This window comes from Athene cunicularia (assembly GCF_003259725.1).
Source record: "Athene cunicularia isolate RWA chromosome 13 unlocalized genomic scaffold, athCun1 chr13_part1, whole genome shotgun sequence".
Taxonomy (NCBI): Eukaryota; Metazoa; Chordata; class Aves; order Strigiformes; family Strigidae; genus Athene; species Athene cunicularia.
The window spans coordinates 1652050-1676076 of NW_020799117.1; the positions used below are offsets into that span (position 1 = coordinate 1652050).

General features: G+C 46.9%; 1 protein-coding gene across 6 annotated transcripts in view; it reads left to right on the forward strand.

Annotated features, from left to right (window-relative positions):
- Positions 1–20580, forward strand: part of SHROOM1 (shroom family member 1) — a 38470-nt gene extending 17890 nt beyond the window's left edge. For 3 of the 6 annotated variants that reach the window (XM_026858340.1, XM_026858341.1, XM_026858343.1), the window contains exons 2-7: positions 7256–10129; positions 11268–11338; positions 14715–15293; positions 15661–15811; positions 17046–17318; positions 19002–20580. In XM_026858340.1, the coding sequence (XP_026714141.1) occupies positions 7361–10129; positions 11268–11338; positions 14715–15293; positions 15661–15811; positions 17046–17318; positions 19002–19256 (4098 nt within the window). In that variant the 5' untranslated portion in view covers positions 7256–7360 and the 3' untranslated portion in view covers positions 19257–20580. The other 3 variants (XM_026858344.1, XM_026858345.1, XM_026858346.1) reach the window with 3 other exon arrangements.
- Positions 20581–24027: the final 3447 nt, after the last annotated feature.

Consider the following 24027-nt stretch of genomic DNA (forward strand, 5'->3'; position numbering starts at 1 on the left):
TGGCCTGATCGGTTTGAGATTTCTTGCCTCTCTCTTTGTATTGAGTCAAGCAGGGGAGGGAAAAGGAGTTTTCTGCCCTTGAAGAGCAGCCTGCTTGCTTCCCAAACCTGTTGCGTGGCAGGGGGGAGGAGGCAGCTACTGAAGGCTTTTTACTTAGTTTGAATTTTCTTCTGTGTTCTCTAGGCTACTGGATAATATACTAATTCTAAAGGAACATGTCTGAAAATGGGCAGTATTGTTAGATTTTTTTTTTTTCTGACTTTTTGGGTTCTTTAGAGTCTGTAATTCCTTAATGCTCTTGGATATTTTTGAGTCTATTCTTGTAGCCTGTAAAAGCAGTATGGCTGGTAAATTTATGGCATTAGATGAACTTGATTAGGTTAAAAAAAAAAAAAAAGTAAAGATGGAAAATTGCGATGAAGTAACGATGGCTGAAATGGAAATGATTGGAAAGAAATGCATACGTCTGGGATGAAGCTGTAATTTCTGGCAAAAGCATTTTTTGTGAAGTGGTTCAGAGGTAGAAACAAAAATAAGTGGTGTTTAGTAGATTAGGGAGTGAAGATGATGGAAGCCGAGAGAAATTTTTGAGGCTGAATAAGGAAAGTCAGGGAATTCAAGGACAATGGAGAAGTATGTGGCGGGTGACTGCTCTAATTAAAAGGTCAGACTCTGCTGGGTGCTCAGAAAAGGCCTCTTACAGGGCTGTGAAGAATTGCCAAACCTGATCTTCCTCATTAAAGCCTTGGCCAGAGATTGGACCATGGTTCTCAGGTCCAAAAGCATTTTATTTGGGCCACAGCTTTTCGCCAGCCAAGTATATACGTTACTGACGTGCCAAGTGCTTGGCCCAGCAGCGAGACGTCGTCACTGCATGGGAAATGGCTCCAGGGAAGGTGCAGGATGGACCCGTCCTGGCGTCGTGGCTGAAGAAAAGCTCCCACGCTAGTCAGCAGGAATGTCCTCCTTGAGAGCGAGCTAGGCAGAGCTGGGTAAGGACGTTTAGGGAGACTTATCTCCCCCACCCCCCAAAAAAGGGGATGCTGAGATGGATGATTATTTCAATTCTCTAAATTACTCAAGACACTTCCATGGCTCCAGAAAGCCTAAAGTCTCTATCTGTGGCTTTGACTGGAAATGTTTACGTTCCCCAAACCGTGGTGAAATTTATTTCTGTGTGCATGAGGCATAAACCTCACTAAATCCCATTCAGACTGTTTTGAGAATGTCTGATACTGACTTTCCCCAGTTCCCAGTAACAGGGTGTTTCCTGCTGGGCCTCTGTAAGATGAACTGGAAAGTTTGTTCTTGGGTTTTGATGTACAATATCCTTGGCAGCTGTTAGCTACCTGCATGATAATTCTGGAGATTGCATGAAAGGAGAAATTGGGTTTAGAGTCTTCAGAACTCTTTGCAGGAAAAATACAGATTAACAGAACATGTGTTTTCCCAGCTATCTAAAGGGGGTGTCCTTGATATGTTCTCTTATGTTGCCTTCCTGCTTGAAACCTAAAGCTGAAAGTTCTAGGGGATAAATTGTTGATTATAGATTAGAAAAAATAATAATAAAGTGAATGTATGTATTTAAAAAAAAAGCCAACAACAGCTAAGAGAGAAGCAGTGACTTTCAGAGATGCTGGGCACAAAGGTGATCAGCCAGCCACGCTTCCCTGGGTGGGGTATCCCTCCATTTCTCTCACCCTTTCAACAGTCATGTGAAAGTGATGGAATCTGAAGACTTCAGACATTTGTCTGGAATTTCTGAATATTTCACAGTCTGGTCCAAGAAGCGGCTCTTATTTCCAGACATCTCACGCCTCGGCAAGAGATACAGCAGTGGAGAATGCGTGGCTAGTCTGTGCCATGAGTGTGTGTGATTCCTCCCCGGGAAGTCCTGGATGGAGACCGGGGAACCTCGGGGCTGATGCAGCACAGGACCTGCCGAAGGTGTCTGTGGTACCAGAGGCTCTCGACTCGCCTTCCCCAGGACTTTAGACTCCAGACTTCCCTGGGACAGCCAGTGAGATCCCTGGCTAAAGCGAGAGTCTCACAGGGCAGAGTTTGGTAGCAATTAGATCCCATGATCTGCGAACAGATGGATCAGGTGCTACAGACTGTGCAGCTGGTTGGAATCTGAAGAATTTCGGCTAATATTTACATCAGATGTTTGCCCTTTGATAAGAAACAGGTCATTCACAAACATGTACATGACATAATACTGGTAGGTTGGTCACAGTGTTTGCTTTGCGTTTCACACACTTATCGTTCTCGTTGCTTGGAGAACAGTTGCGTGTTGTAGTTTGATATGGGTTGATAACTGTGTTTTTCCTCTTCCTTTCCATTTGTTTAAAAAGAGCAGTTTTACAGGAACAGATCTGTGAAGTTTTAGGCATGCCAGTGTGGTAGCAGGGTGTTGCCTTCATCTCCGGAGTGTTTTGGAAGAGAAGTCCTGTTTGGTGTTCCAAAGTTACAGTTCCTCACCATAAACACCAATAGCTCAGTCTCAAAAGGTTTGAACTCTGCTTGAGTTTATTAAAGAAAATGCTCATTCTTGCTTCTCTGACGGAAAGATTGAGTCAGTAAAATTTAAGGGAACCGCACAAGTATGCAGACGTACTGCGGGGCTGTGTTCAGGGCCGGGGGCTGTTTCTCCCTGGTTGCAGGGGATAAATCAGAGACTTGATAAAGAAAATCCGGTGTTTCAGATGGGTGATGCTTTGGACAAGCAATATCTGTAACGGCAGTTGAGTTATGGATTAATCAGCAGCACCTAATACAATCTAAATGAGGTCACGTAAGAACAAACTGTAAGTAGAAGAAAGCTTGCCCTTACATGACGGGTAACTTGTTAACTGACTGCAGTCTGGAGTTGCTGATTTATTTTTTTTTTTCTGTACAGAGTTAATTTCCCAGAGACATGAGGCTTTGACCGGCTAAGTTAGTTGCAAAGAATTTAAGATTGCGCAATACAAACCACCTTTCCCTAGAATTAAGAGGTTGAGGTGGTGACTGGTATTTTAACAGCAGTCTGTGAGGGGCCGGAGACTTGGGCAGGACTTGAACCTGCACCAAATGCTCGGGGACTCTGTTGGATGATGTTTGGGTGAAGAAGTTTTAACGCAAGCACTGGTACCTGAGCTGAGAAACGTACAGCAGGGGCTGTAACACTAATTTCCTGGCGTTGCCTTGCCACTACTATTTATTTTCTATTATTACTATGGTGGAAACTTGGAACAAATCTTGTTTTGAGACATAAGACGTTATCCTGGCCCAGAGGCAGCCCGGCCTCGTGTATCTGTCCTGTGTCATCTGGGTTTTGTTCTCCCTCAGTTGTCAGCCTGCTGGGAAGCACTAGACAAGTCCTGTTCCCTACAGAGACCCTGTTTCTCTTCTGTGCTTTTGTTCCTCTCCTCTCTCTAGTCTGTCAGATGTAAAAAGCAAAGAGAGTGTGCTTTATATTTGCAAACTGCTCTGCATGGAGGGCTGTGCTCTGTGTATTATAGGTACTGGAGTAAATAAATCAGTGGATGGAAGTCAAGGTAGCCTTTTTTTTTTTTTTTTTTTTTAATTTTTTTTTTTTTTTTTTTTTAAGAAAAAAGTAAGTGTTCTTGGTTCTGATACACTTTTAATTTAACATTTTTCTTTTTGCTTTCAGAGCTTTACAATGGAAATAGTGCAAGCCTGTCAGGAATGTGCACATTGTATTACAGCCTTGCCAGAACATTTCTAAGACCCAGAGACAGTGTAGTCCATGAGGGTGCTCTGCCACCTACCAGCTGAGGAGAACAGTAATGTCGTTGTTAATGTCAGTTGAGTTTTAAGTACATTAATGTTTTTCTCTTACATGTGAAAGAGAAGGCAGTTTTCACATAGTTCTTTAAATGCATTGCAATCCACGATTCTGCTTCCAGGGTTTAGGAAACCTCTTCTCCAAAAGAAATATGACAGGTTTTCCCTAAGACGTGTTTCAGTATCAGATTATTTAAATTTTAACAGAGACTTTTGGAGAACAGTATATTCCTTCAGTTCTTACCATTTTTCAGTCGCTTCAAGGATGTGAATTAGCGAGTTTGGTCTTAAACAAAACAGACGTGCAGAGTGTGAGCCATGGCAGAAAGGGATTGGAGGGCACCCAAGGCAGGGGCAAAAGTCCTGTCACTGATCTGTCACTTCTCCGGGGAGCAGCAAAAGCTGCAGGTAGCGTCAGGAGATGGAGGAGGGACCTGTGAGCTGCAGTGTCATCCTGCACCTGCCCCAGGCAGGGACTCAGTGCTTGCTGCTCTTGTTTCCAAGCCAGGAGTTCTTACCTTGGTCTTCTAAGATGCTGAAATTATATCTCCTGTTATTTCTGGTAGCATAGTGAGACAAAAAATCTTCACTATATTGTCAATATCACTATAAATCACAAACAGGTAGGGTGAACGAGAGGAATCAGCCGCAGGTTGTGCCAGGGGAGGTTTAGGTTGGATATTAGGAAAAGTCTCTTCCCCAGAAGGGCTGTCAAGCCCTGGAACAGGCTGCCCAGGGTCGTGGTGGAGTCGCCAGCCCTGGGGGTGTTCAGAAGCCGTGCAGGTGTGGTGCCTGGGGACGTGGGTTAGTGGTGGCCTTGTCAGTGCTGGGCTAATGGTTGGACTCGGTGATCTTAAAGGTGTTTTCCACCCAAACGATTCTGTTATTCTGTGAAATAATGGAGCAAAGGAGATCTTGGGAAATACTGGTATAGGAAACCCAGAGCGTATTTTCATTGATATACGTAAACCAAAGCACAACTGTTATTTAAATCCTATGCATAGCTGTGAAAAGTTAGAGCCAAATTCTCGTTGTAAATCAGGGTGGCTCGATTAACTTCAGTGGAACGGTGCCAGCACACCCCAGACAGAGACTTGGCTCCCTCTATTAATAGCCACAGCCGGGTAATAGAGCTGCTTGGAGAGGTTCCACTGGAACAAAATTCTGATTATAAAAACGGAGATAAGAGCGACAGAGGAATCTGCCTTCTGGTTCTCTTGTGGAATGTGGCTCCCCCGGGGTTTGATCCCATGCACCTCCCTGCACTGCCAGAGACCTCCGAGCTTGCAGAGCCCGGTGAGACCCAGCAGTGTCTGCGCTGGCCCCGGGTTCCAGGTGCTCCGGTTGCTTCGGTGATGTGACAGCAACTGTGCTGCTGTCGGATCCTGCATTTGGTATCAGTGCAATCATCCTCTCCACTGCTTTTCTTTGTAGCTTCGGAAAATACAGTCTTCCTTTCACTAGATATCTAAGGTTTTTATTTCTTTAAATTCTTCAATACACCGTGTTGAAGGGACGGGGAATGTTGTCATCGGCCATTGATGCTCTGTGTTTCCTATGTGACTCTGTTATTCATGGACGCATAATTAAATTTCACAGCTGCATTTCAGATCCTCTCTAAAGAGACAGAACTTCTGCAGGTGTCCATGAGTTGGTTTCTTACTGAAGTTTCAAAAAAAAGCCCAGCAGAAATTCCTACTGTGCAGTGTTACACTGTTTTCATTTCCCAGAAACCAGTTAATTTATTTACTGTGCCCCACCAGTCCAAGTTCCCTTTATAGATTAACTTGTGTGTTTTGGCTCCTATCCACCTCTTGCTTTGGCTCCAAATGAATGATACCAGGACTGTCTTTGAAACAAGGCAGGAATGTGAAGTTTTTTGATTAAACAGCAGCATCACCCCTGAAACCTCTCTTTCTGCCAGCTTTGAGGCCCCGCTGCAGAAGTACAGTATCGGGAATGGCAGATTAAGGTGAGTTCAACCTTTTTGAAGAAAACAGATGTGTGATATTCTGATAGGACTTGGAAACAGTTTGCATCTCCTCAGAAGGTGTGTCACCGGGGCAGCTTGTCACCAAAGGTTTTCAAGACTGTTTATTTGCTTTCTTTTAGTAACTGATCAGTCTTTAGAACTGGTTTAAATGAGAATTAGTAAACAAGGTCACTGACTAGCACCCCTCTGGCTTGCCAGGTTCAGCCTTTTATCAGGGGCTTGTGCTGGCCCTGAGTATGTCAGGGGGGTTGAAGCTGACAGAGGTGGTTGAGGGGGTCACGCTGTGAGCGTGACCATCTCCTGTGTGGCTTCTGTTGGCCTCCGGAGCGGGCTGCTTGTAGAGATCTCCTTTGTTCAACTGAACCTGCACGCATCATGTGTAACAATCGGGGAGTCCGTGTGCTGCTGATAAACACGGGCCGTTTTCTAGACTCTGCAAAAACTGTGTATTTGTTGGACGTGAACTGTAAGCTGGTGCTTTTTCTAGTACATTTGGTATGTTTGCAGGAGAGCTCTTAGCATCAGCCATGAAAATATTTGTCTGTCTTTTAAAATCTATAATTTACTGGCAGCAGAATCTCTCATCGAGATACTCTCGATCTCTCATCAAGCCACTTTCTGTGAGCCTCTGGGAAAGGTTCCCCAAGATGTGTATTTTTGAGGACAGATGGAAATGGCATGGAAGCTCACTTAACAAACCATTTTCATCACATTCATGAAATAAAGTATGGCTTCGTCCTGGTTTCTCTGAGAAACAATAGAGGCCTTTAAGGAGGGGGGACAAGGCTGATAAAGCTCATTATAATTGTGATTTCTTCCTATTTGATAGTTCTGCTTGTTCGCTGCAGTTATCCATGGACACTGGCATGTCCGACTAGTTGTCCTTGTGCTCATATTTCCACGTGAGATTGAAAGGAAACGTGGAGGCATGAGTGGGGCTTGGGGGACACTTTGTGTAGTGTCATTGAGGCCACACAGTTGCCAATGCTCGTGCTGGTCGGATCCAGCCAAATGAGAGCGAGCGGTTGGGAGTGTTCTTGGAAGCGCAGCTCTGAGTCACGGGGAGGCCTCAACCGGGCAGGTGCACGCTGCGCTGAAGCACCTCCAGGATTAGGCAGCATCAGAGCTGGGATTTTCAACCCCTCAGATTTATTTCTAGGCAGATTTAGAAACTAGTTTTGATTCTGATCTTTGATGGTTTGCAATCATAATGGGAGGGCATGTAATGGTATGTATAGGCTTTGGATTTCATGAAGATTTAGAGAACTCTTGTTATTAAAGATAGTTGCTCTCTTTGTGATAGAGGAAATGCTAAGATCCTGATAATTACTGAAGCCAAAAAATTTACTTCTAGCTACTCTAAATACTATTTTTAAATTCTCATCTTGAGCGTGTGTGTGATGCTCGCTGCCTGATCTTCCCAGGTGTGATCAGAGTCCTCCCACTGAGTCTTTTTCACATGTTTCTTTTTAGGATCCTCTAGACCTTACTGGAATGCACCTACAGAGAAAAATGTGCTTTTCTAACAACTCGGCTATGGACATGTAATCAGACTTTGATCTCTGGAAATGCTACAACATGGCTTCATCTGGGAATGAGATAGAAAGATGGACTCACAGGCAAGGTGGCAGAATTGGAGAGCTGGAAGAGCCCATGAGTTCTCTGGAAAATGGTAATTGTCTTTCGCCAGTGAAGTCCATCAGCAGTGTAGAGCATCTCTTGCACCTCCCCGGAAGAGCAGACTCTGCTTACAGCTCTTTCTCAGGGGGATCAAACGTTCCAGAGTATCCCACCCCATCGTGCTATGGCGAAAACTGCTGTCTGCCTCCAGAGCAGGTACCGTACATGGACTCGGAATACGTAAGAGGTATTTACAATGTTAGCGCAGCAAACTCTGACCCCAGGGGCCTGCATCCCTACAGGGCACCAGAGCTGAGCATCCCTAATAACTCTGAGAGCACCGGCCTGGCTGAGCGCTGTGGAAACACCCCTACCCCAGGGACTTCAAATCAGGGGCCGCCGCCTGCAGCCGCGCCTCCACCTTCTCCTCCCACGCGACTCGATAGCTATAAAGTCACCAGACACCTTGAAAACTCGAGAGGGAGACGCAGTGAGGGTGGCGTGCAGCCAGCTCCCGGCCTGCAGGACGGTCAGCTGGCGGGTGGGGATGCACCGAGGAGTCAGCATGGGGATGAAGTTACAGAGCAAGATAGAGTGGCTGCTAGGGGGAAGACTCTGGAAAACAAGGGCAGTTCTTCTGATCCTACAAACGAGGTATCTGTACCAAAAATTCCAGGGTTAAAGATGGAGGAAAATGGAGAGTGGAGCCCATCCCAACAACCTGTGAAGAGAAACAATCCCCATATTTTCAGCAGACCCTCTTCATTCATTTTTCAAGAATATTTAAAGACTGACTCTGTGGGTAATGTCCCTAAAATACTTTCTGCTTATAATTCAGTTCATGCTTATAAAATTCCCGAAGAGATGAACTCCAGGTCCTCCCCCCCAGTGCATACCAGCCCTGACACTGTTAATGATACACAAGAAGACAAACAGTATTCCTGCAGCGTTCCTAAGCCAACTGTCAGGGGAGTGGGGCCAGAACCTCGCCAGCAGAAAGGATCCGTGCCCTGTGCTCAGGGCCCGCTCCCTGCCGAATCGCGTTCAGACGCGGATCAAGATGTGTTTGAGGAGAGTTGTGACTTAAAATACATGGAGGGTGCTCTTCTAATTAAAAATGCTTCCAGGAAGATGAACAGTTGTACAGATGAAAATCAACACGATGACTCTGACGGGAAAATTGGGAGTGATGTTAGGGAAGTGCTCCTGGATCCGCAAGCCAAAGCGCGGAGATCGCCGCTGTCCTGCAGCTCCGGCGCTGTGGGAGCGGAGCCCCCTCGCCGTGAGGAGCCTGAGCAGGGAGATAAGCAGTGCTGTGAGAATACGAGCCAAATGTCTTTTTTCAGACCAAAGGAAGATTCTGCATCTCAGTTCTTACATGAAGTCAGGAAAGAAAAACAGGCTAATAAGAGCAGTCCTGAGCTTAGCATGCATCTAGAACAAGAGGAACCGCCTGTTCGCTATCAGAAATATCAACCTGAATTTCAAAAGCAGCTTTTAAGAGAGCTTCAGGGTGATCTGGCTGGTGAACAAATAACCAGGCAGACGACTCCCATGCTTTATTATCTTTCTGGGGGGAAAACCACCAACATCCTGCACCACCACAAGCTCACCCAGTGTCAGGAGGACTCAAGGAGCTCCCCAAAGGAATTTCCAGTGAGCAGCTACTCTGCCTCAGCGCGGTGTACAGAGATACAGAGGGAGAACAATCTGGTTGGAAGAGCTCCCCACCACCGTCAGTGCAGTGCCGATGATCTCCCGCTCGAGGCAGAAGATCTCATCCTCGGGAGTCCAGCTTCATCCACGGATGAGAGTTTCAAGAACGACTATAGAGAGAAGCTTAAAGTGGCTCAGAAAAAGGTTCTGAGAGAAACCTCCTTTAAAAGAAAAGACTTGCAGATGAGTTTACCTGTTAGACTGAGACAGAAACCCTCTAAAAGGCCATCAATTGAACACCTTAGGTCTTTCTCGTTATCCAGTGCCAGTGAGAATGCCATACCTGTTCCTTGCTTCCCTTCTCATCTAGAATCCTTGGAAAGTTTCAGCAGAGATGAAGAAATTACAAGGCCACAAACAGGTCGAATAGGGGGAAGGAAAAGGGTAACAAAGGAGCAAAAGAAGCTGTGTTATTCTGAACCCGAGAAACTCGATCAGCTAGCAGATAAGGAAGTGTCATGGAGCCAAGTCAGGGATGAAATCACTGAGCAAGATGTAGTGGCAGCCAGGAGAAGGACTCTGGAAAACAGAGGGAGGGCACTTTCCAGTTCAAGTATCTCCAGGACGGAGCTGAAGCAAATCCAGCAAACTGCACTTATTGAATACATGGAGCGAAAGATTAATCAAAGACCGGGTAGCTCACAGCACCTCCCGCTGCAGAAGCCACCGCTGCAGAAGAGGCTGTCCCATCCCAAATGGCCTCCTGGCAAGATTTCCAATCCAAACGGGAGCAGGAAGCTGCAAAACAATGAGGTTTTCTGCCAAGTTTTCTCTGAAGAAAAATTGCCAGATGTTTTTCCTCCATTGGCGTTTGTTTCCCCGCTGAGCGTGAGCAGCAGGTGTGATCCCAACTCTGCTGGTACCATGGCCTCGAAGCATCACCCGTCTGCCAGCGGAGCGGCCGGGACCTGCACTGGCAAGTGTGTGTCAGCTGAAAGTCCCCTGCAGGCAGGTGATCCTGCATCTGGGAGAGCTCCAGAGAGATCGAAATCCACGACTCCTTCCACACAGGTGAGAGAGATTCAGATAGTAATGATTGCTTGAGTCCAACTTAAAACTGTCTACCTGTTTTAGAGGGCTGTGGGGCAACACACAGGAAAAACTGCTGAACATCCCGAATGAGGAATTAAAGCTTCATTATTTTTTTTTTTTAATCACATAGTAGGGAGATGATAGAAGGGGGGAAAAAAAGCCACATTTGCTTAATCTGTAGGAAGCGCTGTGTAGCTGTGCCTTGCTTTGTAGCATGCAGGAGAAATAATTTGGGGGAATTCTGAGAGAAGTGCTACCAGTTTTAACAGGTTACGTATTTATGGTTAAGCATGACAATTCATTATTCTCCAAAGTGTTTTGTAAGAAAGTATTGCAGACAAACGAGCTGTTCTTTAATGCGCAAAGTTGTAAGAGAATTGCGTAAGCATGGAAACTTCCTAGCAGCTGACCGAAATGCTGAGTCTGGGCAGAGTCACTTGTTACCTCCCAGCAGGGCAGAGGTGAAGGCAGGAGGAAGGGGAAGGGCCCTGTCTGCGCCCAGGGCCAGGCGGTGCGAGGGCCGTAGGCTCCGCTCCAGGGCTGGACCACGCCAGGCACGCAGGGTCCCTTCCAGCACTTGCAGAGGGGTGTGGGGGGGTCTGGCGCTCAGAAATCCCATTTGCAGAGAAAATGATGCTGTGTTTCAGCAGTCGCTGTTGTAACTCCAGCAACTTCATCAGAGCACTGTCCCGGGAAAAGATTTTACAGAGAGATTTTTATATTTGACCAGCCTTTTTGGCTCCTGAATTTGAAGGATGGTAGCTGTCAATATAGAAGATAAAAGGGTCAGAAAACAAATAATCTAATACACTACTAAAATTACCCAGCTGAAGAGGCTGGCAACAATTCAGAAAGTAGGCAGCATTTGTGGAAGCTTGAGTCGAAATACATATTTTCTTGCTAGCTGATCTTTTGGATTCCTAGGGAAAGGACGTGGATGCTGGCTAGGAGGAGCGCAGCAGCCAGTCGGTTAATAAAAGGAAATAAACACACTCAAAACTAAAAACCTCAGGGGATGTGCGGTTGGCCTCTGTTTCTGGGGGCAACAACCGGGAGTGGGATGTGGGGTGCGCGGTGCGGGGACGCCGCGGGTCCCAGCGTGCGGTTCTCGTTGCAGGGCGCGGCCGGACGGGCGGGCGGCGCGGCGGCCCCATCGCGGCGCTGCGGGAGCTGGCGGGGCGCCCCCAGGTAAGGCTCAGCCCCACCGGGGTGAATCCGCCCGTGGGCCTCGGGATCCTCCCTTGTCCGGTACGGGAATATTGATCCGCTCAGCGGTTGGTTTCATTTTGGGACAGTTGTTAAACCCGTTTCTAGTGTGTGGAGCGAAAGGGGAAGATGCGGAGTGTACCTGAGCCGCCGCCCCTGCGGCCCCGCCATCCCTGAGATCGCAGCTCCCTCCTCCGAGCTCCGGCGGGAACGACATCCCATAGGGCCACTCTTGAAAAAAAAATGTGTGCTCAGCGTGGTGTAATAAGGGGGGGTTTGGTGTAGGTTTTTTTTTTTTTAAAAGGAAATATTGAGCCACTTACGCATAGCTAACCAGAAAGTGTGTGTTAACTCTCAGTATTTGTTTTGCTTGTTCGAGCAGCGTTGGGGAGAAAAAAATCTTGAACTTTGTGTTAACAAGGCATGGACACTTGTGTAGGAATAGAATTTCCACTGTTTCAGTCATTCACAAAGATCCCAAAGGTTTCTGGAGGCTTGTTTATCTTGGGGAAAAAAAAAAAAACCCTGTGTATTTAGTAAGATTTTGAAGTTTTTCTTAAATTTCCTAGTCTAGCTGAGAGCTTAGCAGGTCACTACGACTGTAACTGGAAGTTCTGGATAGAACAGTAACATCGGAAACATATTTGGTCACAGCTCTAGAATAGGTACGAAGTTATGAAAAGATGAGAAATCCATAACTGGTTTCATTAGTAATGACTTTAGATTATCATCTCTGGGAAATAGCTGCGAGTACAGGTTTCATTCAGTTACAGCGCTCTCTCATTTTTTCCTCTTTGTTTTCCTCCACAAGAAAGTGCTGTGGAGCTGTGGTAGAAAATCCAGACTAGGCTGGGCATGTCTGCAGGATTAATTACTCAAAAGTTCCAACCAGGACCAGCAGGAAGAGCAAGCTGTGATTGTTACCCAAACCAAGAGTGTCTGTGGGTGACTGAAAAAAACCCCTTGAGGACGTTCTTATGCATATTTTGCACCCATTCAATTGCACGATACAAGTTTGAGGTAGTTTCCACCGATATTACCCATTTTCTGTGACAGCTGCTGCAGGTGGTTGGTTTGAGCCTACAAGCTGGTCCTACCCCCCGTCACGGCTGTGAGGCCTGAAAATGAGTAAGAATAAGGCCTGGCAGTGTTTGCAGTGAATTCCTGAGGTGTCTCTGTATCTCTTCATCGTCTGTCGCTCCATGAGCACTTGTCAGTCCCCGCTCACAGTATTGCATCATCATCACGTTAACGTGGCGCTGCCGTGGCGTTTGGCAGGGGGTATTTTTAGTACCTTTTCATTGGAAAAGCTTTTCCAGCGTTAAGGGCATCACTAAATCACCAGAACCAGGTGGTTCAAATCAAGGTCAAATGAGGGGTTTAGTTTTAATTGCAGTGAAAAGTGCCTGTAATAGATATCTCTAAGTGTTACTATCTAGTACAAACTATGATTAAATTTTCCTTTGCCAAGCTGACTCTTTTTTTTTTTTTTTTTTCTTCATGAAAAGCTAAAACGAGTGCGTTAAAGCTGCAGAGTAGAGCTGGAGGAAGGAAAACTATGGGAGAACTAGTCAGGCTTCCAGTGCAGAGCCACAGCACAGCTCAGTCTGGCCCCATGAAAAGCTTCGGAACTTGCCAGTGCCTGCTCGAGCCGGGAAAGGGCTCCGGAGCAAAGCAGCCACGCTCCCCCCAGCCCCACAGCTGCGGCAGGAATCCTGCCTGGACAAGCAGCAGCTGGAGGTAGTGTGGGGCTTGTGGGTCCAGGGATTCGGAAGCTTTTCTGGCACAGCAGCCTGCTGGTGTTTTCTTAAATCTGGAATCTACTCTGCGGGGGGACCACAGGCTCTGCTGTGAGGTGTCCCTTCTCTTCCTCACTCTATGCTGGTCCCGGCTCCTTCAGGAAAAGGAAATGTCTCTTTGTTATCCGCACCTGCGGAAGACACCCACCACCCACGGAGACAGGGTTAATTACTGCCTTCGGGGAGGGAAGGACCGGTTCTCTCCCAGCTGTGTTGGTTTTGTATGTGACCCTAGAGAAGGAGCTAAAAGGTGAACAAAACCTGCCCTGAACTCTCTAGGTCTGTTTTGAGGGAGAATAATTTGCTTTGTGCCTACAACTTTGAAGCGTATAGGCCAGGTTAACATAGTTCAGTGGGGGCTTATAAACCTTCCTTCCATCTGATCCCTCTAGCTTTCCTCTCTACCGTCCCCTCGTAATCCTGTTAGGTTATGAAAAATTTTGCTAGAGGTAAAAATAGGTTTGTTGAGTCATGATAAATCCTGTAGTATTTCTGCATCCAGATGTACTGACTGTTTTCACAAGCAGTTACACAGATGCATTCAGTGATTGCAGAAGATGGTCTGTGCGTACTCCAGTCATCTCGCGTTCAACAGTGCCCCTGTCTTCTTGAAAATTCTGGTCCAAAATGTATTTTAAAATTACATATATTTACTTATTCTGTCATCATGACTATAATTATAAAAGACAGTAGCTTTTCCCATGAAAGTTTCTTCTGAAGCGTTGCATCAGAAAACTCAAAGCACTGGGTCAGATTTGCAATGGCCAACTCAAAAGTAGAAGTTTTTTCTCAAAATGGTTAATTGAACGGATTTAATAAAACTTTTACTTGAGCCTAATGGCCATTTCAAAGCAGAAGCCTCAGAGGAACGATGTTGCCTGTGTGTTGGTGTTCAGTTTGCCTCGCAAGAAGGAAGCACTAGATGCCTTCTCTAAGAAGGACCGAGAGGTGACGCACAGGAGATGGCGACGGCGTAAACCAGGTCTCACTCCTGGACTGAAACGTTCTCTCGAGAGAAATAATGTGCAAGGAAGGAGATGGTGAAGATTTGCCCTCTGGCAATGCAGGTGCTGTCACGAGAGGGCTGGTGAGGATCGTCCCCCTCGGTTACTGCCGGGCGGGTCCCAGATGTGGCCTGAGAAAGGTCGTGGCCAGCCCAGGTCCCCGCGAGCGTCTTGTCCCCTTGGCCACGTGCTCACCAACCCGCTGGGATGGCTGCCTGCTCCTCAGCCCTCTGGCACACACCAGCAGTGTGACATTTTAGGGCGCTTTTTACTGCAGGTTTATTTCAGAAAACACGTGTGTTGGTCATAATTAGAAAATGAGCAATTTAATGGGGATTCAAACAACGTGGACTGGTGCAGCTAGACATTTTGCTTACTCCCTTTTTTCCCCCAAGCAAAATTAATGGATATGATGGAAGCTGAATTTTAAAAACTTTAATAAAAAGAGAAAGCTGGAAAGATCTGACAGTTACCTGTAGCTTCTTAAATAGTCTGCAAAAATATCTATAGGAGAGGAAGTGTTTCAAATAAAAGGAAGTGTCATCTTTCTTACAGTTTCCGTGATCCTGAGAAAGGTGGATGCGAGAATCACAAACATAAAGACAGGGACATAATTGGAGGTGCATGTTGTCAGGATACCAAGGAGCTGACTCCTGAAGCCTCTATTCCTGTCCCAAGCAGCAGAAGCAAGGAGGATGCTGAGGTGGAAGAGGAATGTGAAACTAAATCTCTGAATGACGCTTTAACAAAGTGTTCGGAGCAGCAGCTTGCAGCTTCTCCTGAGGAGGTAACACACTGCCACACAGCGTCAGCTCAGCCTTGCCACGGAGCCAAAAATACAGCCAAAGCTTTAGTTGCAAAGGAAACATCCGTGCACAACAGCCAAGAGGATATTCTCCCCAAAAGGGAGAGAGATCCACCCAAAAGGAGACTCCAGTCTCCTGAAGACCAGCGATACGAAGCACTTGCTATGGAGATTGTTGCCAAAGACAATTCTCTGGTTGATATTCTCATGCCTCACCCTGTTAGAAAAACTGCTTTAGACCTGATGGAGGGGCTGTTTCCCGTTAACATTTCCGTGCTGGATAAATCTCACAGGAAAAAGGGAGACGCGCAGCGTGCGCAGGGGAACGAGTAAGTAAACAAAACCTATTATCTGGTATTTTCAGCTGTTTTAGTGTATGGCATGTATGTACTAGTAGTAAGATGAGTTAAGCATATGGTTTTATTTTTGTTTCATTAGCAAAATATTTCTGTTTTCTGATTTACATATCAATAATATCTGATGCTGTGGGTATACAATGGGAGAAATGTGGTTCAGTGATATCTTATTAAAAGGGACCATGACAAACTAGGCTGCAACTCTTTTGCTCTATTTTAAAAAATTAGAAAAATTACTGCTGTGAGAAGAGAGGGGAGTGATTCTGTAGTCAAGATGGCTAAAACCATGTTTGAGAACAAACCTGTGTTTGCCACGGGTCTTTCCCTTCTGTTCCAATAGCAGGAAAAATAGTAGAGATGGACCAGAAGAGCATCCTGAATCTGAACACGATGCCAAGCAAAGGAGTGAAGATCCTACCTCAAAGGGAAACCGAGTCCTGAACAGGATCAAACACAGCACAGACGACCTAGATGACCTCACGTCTAAGAAGGTATGTAATGACCATCAGAGGAACTGCTGTTTCTTCACCATGACAAAGAAGTTGTTATTAATGTGACATATATTTTTATTCATGACTTATCGCAGTCATAACGTTTCACGAATAACTTTGAATCCATTTTTTGCCAGTAGGTGAAGTCCTGGCAGATTGGCATGTTGATCACAAAGGGAGGTATTTAAATGCTGCCTGGTTTGATTCAGATCTCCCCTCCCACATTCTTCTCTTCAGCAGGTCACGGGGATGGGTTGTACCTGGAACAAGCACGCAGGGTTGGTTACACATTCCCTTGCAAGGTCAGCTCCTGTGCGGCAGCTGGCTCACAATTTAACACTCAAATCTGGTCAGAAAATCTGTAAAATTCATTACCACTGGCAACCTAAATGAGAAATAATTTTTTATTCTGAGAGAACCATCGGCAGTTTCTGCACACTGCAGTGCCCTGTTAATTTCCACACGTGCAGGGCATCGAGGTGGCTTGGACGTAGCTGGACTGGGATAGAGTAGGGCAGCTTAGAAGGGCAAAATATGTAGCTTTGAAGATTTAGCTGGTTTTTTTCCCCCTGTAGACACCTGGCCGTGCTCCACCTCAGGTAATGACAACCTGCCTTCCTGCAACTCCTTCTGCCACGCACATGGTGATGTTTTTCATTACCCACTGTCTCACTGCTGCTCCTGTTCATGGTGGCATTGGCTGATTTCCAGAAAAACCCAGTAGGGTTTTTCTCCCGCTCCGGTTTCGGGGCCTTTTTTCCAAATCAACATTTCTGTATCAAACAGCCTCCTCCACTCATTTCGCCACCCGGGCACTGTGGCTTGCTTAAATCACCCCCGGAACTGACTTTTTCTGGGTATTTTATCAATAATATCCCAGAAAGTTCTTGTAAAGCTTGGTAATAGAGCTGTGACTTCATGCCCATGTCTTACAGCATAACCGTGTATAATCATGTTGTAGTCTTTATTCCCTTCTGACTGATTTTGAAGCTCTCTGAGCTAGGGATTGTATCGCCAGTTAAGGTGATTACTAGTAATTTGCTTTTCAGAGTTTTATTAAGTACAGCCTAGAAAATCTTTCTCTTTTTTTTCTTTCTTTCCTAGAGTTTAAAATTATTTTTAAAAGTCCAAAATTTGGCAAAGACAATGTGAGGAAAACTCACTTTCTAGAAACAATAAGGATTCTTTTTGGCAATAACAGCTTTCTGTATTTTTTTTTTTTTCCCCTTTGCAGCTGGAACTCATCTCCAGCCTCCGGGCAAAGCTGCAGAGCCTGTGGGAGGAAAGGGAGCTGGTGCTCTCCGAGGCCAGGGAGTGCGCCGAGCGAGGCAAGGAGCTGGAGGCCACGGTGCGGGACGTCTGCAAGCCCAACGAGTTTGAGCGCTACATGATGTTCATCGGGGACCTGGAGAAGGTGGTGAGCCTGCTGCTCTGCTTGTCCAGCCGCCTGGCCCGCGTCCAGAACGCCATGAGGAGGATCGATGGCAATACAGACGCCGAGGAGAAGGTGAGCGACGAGCACGCGGGGTATTTAATTTGTTTTCCTCACGTCTTTCCAGGTGGGGATGTGCTCCCCTCATTTGTCTGACAGCTCTAGACAGCAGCTGTGAATTGTACACGAATCCCAACGAGCTGTTGCCCAGGCAGTACCAGAGTAAACCTCGCGTGCGGACACATGCTCAGCGCTGGAGAAAGCGCAGCTGGGTGCTGGGGTGGCGGCAGCAGCAAAGCCCTGGGGGTCTGGGACCCCCAGGCTGCTCCCTGAGAAGTAGCTCCAAACCTGGGCTTCAGAGGGCTTTTTGTTGGGGTTTTTTTCCACTGGTAGTTTCAGTGAGGTAATTGCTGCCTTTGAAATCGTGTTTCACTTAATGGGCTTGTCTTAACTATAGCGAGCAGGAAGATGTGGTCGTAACTTGAGATAAAATTCCCTGTAGTTTAACTCAACGAGCCGGTTTTGCTGGAAAATTAGGAATTGTGTCACCAGGAAATCTTTTCAAGTCTGAAAAGTCTTTTTTTTGCTAGAGACAAGACAAATTTATCACAGGAATGATTCTTTCCTCCTGTCCTTCCTGCTTGTAGACGTGGTTTTATCAATACAATACCTGCTGTTATCTCTTATCTGGAAATTAGAAAAGCACAGCATTGGAGGATCTGGGATTTCCTGGAGCTGAGGGGCTGCCAACCTGTAGCTCTAGAGGTTTGTTGCTGCTCACACAGGGAAGGGCACCAAGAGAGCTGAGCCCTGCCCCGCACCGTGATACCGAGAATCAGGATCCACCCCCTCCAAAATGTCGGTGCTGTTAACGTGACTAATTCTGAGCAGTATTTCACAGTGCCTTGGCTCTGTGGTTGGCGGGGGGGCTGCTGTTTCTGAAGTGTTACGTTTATACTCTGCATAGTAAATACATTAAAATAATTTATTTAAGAATTTGAGTAACACGCTCTCAGTGAAGAGTTGCTTACGTGCCAGCACTTCTCCAGCCACCTCCCAGTCACTGCAAGTCCCCAGCGTGAGCAAAACCAGCCGCCGTGATCCTTGACTCCATTTTTGGGGTCTCGATGGTGACTGTTGTGCTGTGGTGTATTTGTGGACGCTGTCCTAAAACTGGACATTTTCCAGCAGTGCTTTCCCTGTGAAAATCATTACAGCTGAGAGAGAATTAGCTAAAATGTGAAAGGTGTTAAAATCCTGTAGAGCAGGCAAACCTTGATTCCTGTGGGTTTGTTAAAAAGAAACCCCTGATGAACGGTTTTGCTGTCTGCAGCAAAGTGACTTTATTGCAAAATTTTATTTACTTTAATAGAAGTCACGCCTCCTTTTGAATATGACGTTGGCACTCTGGCCACATACAACTCCAAAATACAAAGATACGTGCCTTAAAGAGCTTCTAATTGAATGAAGACGGATACAGGATACTTTAAAATTACCAGAATGTTAAGTATATTGATTTTTATTTTTTTTTCCTGAGGGCAGCATGGAAGAAGTGAGCCTTGATGGGGTTTACTGGGTGTCTTTACCTTACAAGCCACAAGAATGAGTAATTCAATCGAGAAAAATCTCATGTGGAACACAAAGCCCACAAGAGGAAGTAATTAAACTAAATCGACTGTGGCTTCCAAATGAAGATCTAGTGTCTGCCAGGGATGATGAGTTTTCATAGTGTGCTGCTTTGTTTTTTCATTCTATTAGCAATCGCTGAACGAACGGCACAAGCTCTTGTCTAGACAGCGGGAAGATGCAAAAGACCTGAAAGAGAATCTAGATCGTAGGGAGAGAGTGGTCTCTGGTATCCTTGCCAAATACCTGAGCGATCAGCGGCTCCAGGACTACCGACGCTTTGTTCAAGTCAAGACCTCCTTGCTGATCGAACAGAAGGACCTCGAAGAGCAGATTAAATTTTTCGAAGAACAATTAGAAAATCTTGAGAAAAGCATCCCCCTCTAGTCCCCGCCAACAGACCGTCCCTTTTCACACCTCCTGATTTGTGATGTTTCCCCGGAAATCCAGAGGCACTCACTGGGCTCGGTTCGGCGAGTCCTTGCCACCCTGGTAGTGCCACAGTATTGACAAGTGCTCAGATGCTCTGGGGATGCTCTAGGCACAGGCTGGACGTGCCCCCCCCTCCCTTGGACGGGCCAACCGACAGCAGCGCACAGTTTGTAGCAGACTGCATGTGGAAACGACTGATAGGATGTGTTACTCCTATTAACTTGGCGTGTATTTCCCCTCCTTGTTGTCTGTCCATCTGTTTCCAGATTGACATAATCCCAATAAAAGAACGATACAAATATTTTCCTCTTGTGGGTGGGTTGAATGTTTGAAATGAAAAATGATGTGGGTGTTCAAGTTTGAATGTGGAGATTGCACAAAGCCCTAAGAAACGTTACGGACCCTTTCAGTGAAGCTCCTTGTTTCTACTGTTTATATGTGTGATGCGGAAAAAATACACTGTAGTGGAAGAAAATCTTTCCTTCCTTTCTTGGCAGTTGCCATCCGTGAGTCCTTCCTGGCTCCGCGTAATCCCGGGAGTCGGTTCAGTAGGTCTTGGGAGGTCAGCAAACAGGGTGATCCCCCCTGACATCAAAAAGAGACCATCGGTGACAAAGCCAGCTTAAATGAATTTATCGTCTTGGGAATGATAAATTGAATTTGCTCCTGCACAGTCATTTGCAAAGTTCTCGCTGTGCTTTCAGAGTGTTTATTTTTCAAGCAGCGCCCTCAGGGGTTTGTTTTTAGGTGGTTTTCAATTGTCGATGTGCACAAGAAGTGCAGAAGGAGGCGGGAGAGCTCCGCTGCAGTGCGAGGTAGTTGGGACGAGGGGGGGGAAATTATTCAGTTTCAGTGAGGCTTTATATAAATCCCTTGGCAAAAATCTTTTGAACTAATGTGTATTGAGTCAAACCGGTGATGTTGCTGTGTTTAAAATTTGAGCGGTTTGTTTAAGTATTCAGTAAGAGGAATATTCTGTCTGAGCAACATACCTAGACCGTGAATAAGGCAGCTACTAATCGAACTCGGGTTTCTTCCAGAGGCAAAATAATTGTTCATTGTTCCATGATGTTGGGCTTCACCAATAAATGTTTTACTAGTGGTGTGTGTCCTGACTACAGTATCATCACCCCTGAGACAAACTGTCCTGGTGTTGAGGCATCTTCTCCTTTGGGATCGTGTGAGCTCTCACCGAACACACAACCACCCCGGATGGGGAACCGACACGGGTTTAAACTGATGCTTTGGGTTCGTTTTACCCCAGATCACATTCTCGATCTGACTTTACCCACTGGGCAACATGAATGAGCTGTGTCTGATCAGGTTACCGTACGCGTCCTGCACGAGCCGTGTTTAAGGGAGACTTGCCAACGCTCCTGCCTGCTCAAAGAGGGCAATGGCGAGGGTGCAGGGTGCTGCGCTTGCCCGGGAGCAAACCCAGTTACCCGACGGCGCAGTAAAGCACAAAGAGCTCGCCAGGCTCCGAGGTTGTCAGCTGCTCTGTATTTGTCTTCAGAATAACCGAGGGTATCATCAGGTGCTGTGCAGACTCCAACAAAGCAGCATTGTTGTGCTCAGAGCTTGCATGCTCATGCAGAGTGCCCGTATCCATAGCCCTGCTCACCTTTCAAGAGGAACAACGCGGTGCCCTGAGTAAGGCCCCGGAGGCTTGGTGTCAGAAGTCGGTTTTCTGGTGTGTACCAAGTAGCAGTAAATATATTTGCAGTAAAGTGTGCAAGAGGATGTTCTATAGCAGTGAGTAGTTTTGTGAATATTAACATTTTGTTCCAGTGATCTGAATGAAACACTGTGCTTAATGCCGAACACGCTGTTTGACTGGGCACCGGTGACTGCAGGAGTGCGGTGACCACGGTGCCGCCTGTTCTGTGGTTATTGTGGTAGGTCCTGTGAGGAGGTCTGCTCGGTGTTGTCCAAAGGCCATAAATACAGGCTTTTTGTATGCAAATCTGCAGGCTGCCTCTTGAAAATGGTCTTTAAAATAACAGAAGTGATGTTAACAGAACCAGTGGAGAATTTAAAAACTGTGAGCTCTGTTAAATGAGCTGTTGGCATTATTTGAGAAGCCTGATTGAAGGTGCACTTTATTGTTATTATTCCTAGTGGAGGAAAATCCACCTGGTTGGAAATAAATGTTTGATAATTGAAGCTAATGTTTGCCTTTAAGGGAAAGAATGGGTCTGCACTGTTTAGTTTCTCTCGCCTTTTTGATCTTGCGTCGCAGGGAGGATGATTGCTGCTCCTACCACCCTGGCCTTCGCAGGTGTGCTTCAAGGAGCAACAATTAGAAACGACTTTTGCTCTGTTTTCTAAAGAAGTCACACATCTGTGCTCCTTCTTACTTTGTTAGAACTCTGAATTTCAGGCGGAGTGTAACACGGATACAGCGATGACATCGAAACCTTTTTGCTGGCAAGGAGAAACCAAACCCCCCTTCGGAAGCACCAGCAGGTCTGGGTCGTCAGGTGGGTCTTGATTTTGGTATTCATCATTTGTTATCAGTTTATTGCCAGGGGCCAAGCCCGAGGTAATGGTGGTAGTTCACACCGGACCTTCATCGTGTGCAGCGTCCCTGACACGATGATGTACTAAGATGGGGAGTTTTAAAATCACAATCTGACGTGCAAATGCAAATGATGATTTAATCTGGTGCCAGAGGAACGGTGAGGAGAGCCCTGGGTACCTCTGAGGCTGGTGAGAGACTCTGGTTGCTCAAAATCTCAGCTGTTACCTGCAGAAGAGACCCTCGTGTCTCCTCACAGCGTGGGGTGGCACTGATGGTGGGTGCTGCCCAGGAGCTCCCTCCCAGAGGCCGATGAGATTTATTTCCTACCTGCAGGGGGACAGGGCCGCATCAGGCAGGCGGTGCCCACATCCTCCGGGTGAGCTTCTCGTCTTCCCGTTAGTTTACATTAGTCACTTTAAAATCTTTCTCCGAAGCAGAGCTGCAAACAGGTCTTCTCCCCAACCGCTGCCCGGAGCCCTGGAAAGCTCTTGGCTTTCAGGGAATTCAGGGCCTTGGCAATTCCCCAGCGCTGAGACCTGCCGAGCTGCTGCTTCTCCCGCAAACAGAGTCAGGTGTGTGCGTTGGGGGAACGTGAGGAATGCGGGAGCTCCCTGGTACCCGACCCTCTGGGGAGCGCAGCGGGCAGCGAGACGCTTGGGAGTCTCCTGTGGCAGCCTGGGAGCCTCGGGCTTCCTGAACCCCCCGGGAGAAGGTAACGGGACCCCACCGCCGGGAGAGCGCTGCTCCCCGCGAGCCGTCTGCGTCCGTTAATTACAGCTACAGCCAGGAGAGTGCCAAATCGTAGTGCTGAGGAGAAGGAAGGAGGTGGAACAGGCAATACGCAAGGGCTGAGAGCCCCCGCGTGGGGTGTGGGCTGCGGGGAGCCTGGTGGGATTCCAGGAACGGGCTCCAACTCATTTGGCCGTCCACGCACAAGCAGCGTGGGGGAAGAAGCTGCAGTAGCTTATGTTCTGCTAAGCAAAGGCAGGCGGGCTTGGTTTCAGGATCAAAAACCTTTAATCACCCAGAGCCGGAGAGGTGAGCGGCGTCACCGGTGCAGGGTAGAGCGAGCGGTCAGTGGAAGCCAGCAGTGCCTCGTGCCCATCCCGTGGCACCTTGGAAGCAATTACAGGGATTTTAGACACAGCAGCTCATTTGGAATTTGATTTAACACCCACTGCAACGTGTGGGAGTCACTGCTGCATCAGGAGCTGCTGTTTCAGTCTCTGAGGCACTAAATTGAAGGATTTTAATTTAGGGGTTGTTTTTTAGTCCTGGCCTTGTGTTCTTCCCTGGAACATCATGCTGTGGGACTTTTGCATGTGGGGCTAATTAAGGAATTGAGGGGTGCAGGGGTTCATGTAAATGTACTCTGCAAAAGATCTATTTGGGGCTTGAGAGAGCTACGTTTAATAAGTAGAAGGATGTTCTCTCTGCTTTGGGAATTCATGGCAACCATCTGAATAAAATTTTAAAAATAAACTCGGAGCAGCATAGCAAAGCTAATCTTCTACGCCTGAAGGGAGCCCACGTATACATTAAAGAATAATCAGGCTCTAGGAATCACGCAACCTCTGGGTTTCACAAAATGCACGGAAGAAGCAGCACATGAATTTCATTGCTAAATGAAGAGAGGCATTAAAGCTTATCAGACAGACTCTAAAATGTCACATAAGCCTTGGAGCTGAGTCATCTCGTAGATAAATCTATGGAGAAAAAATATGGGTTGAACTGATAGTCGTGGTTTAGAGAATGAGAAGCGCTTCTAAAAATGTGTCTGAACAGCCAGAGGCCTTTCTAACGACCTTCAGCCCATGGTACGAGAACAAGAACATCCCAAACCACCCCAAGGAGGAACCGCTGGTGAAACGATCCCTCCCGAGAGCGCCTGGTGGGACGGCGGGTGGCTCCAGCACCCCTTCCTGGGGTCCTGCTGCTCCCTCCCGAGCGCGAGGTCAGTGTCGCCCAACATCACAGCGGGAAGCACGAGCTGGTGGTAGGAGGAAAAAAGAGGCCCGAGTCATTCTCACCAACGGGCAAAAGGCTGTAACAGCACGAGAGGTGGACGGACAGAGAGGAGCGAGCTGGCCCGGCCCCGAGCTGACCTGAGCCTGGAGCGGAGCTGTCGTGCTTTGCTGCAAAGGGGGAAAACACCACAGGAGAGTGGTGGAAGAAAATACAACACAAAAACCACAGTGAGAA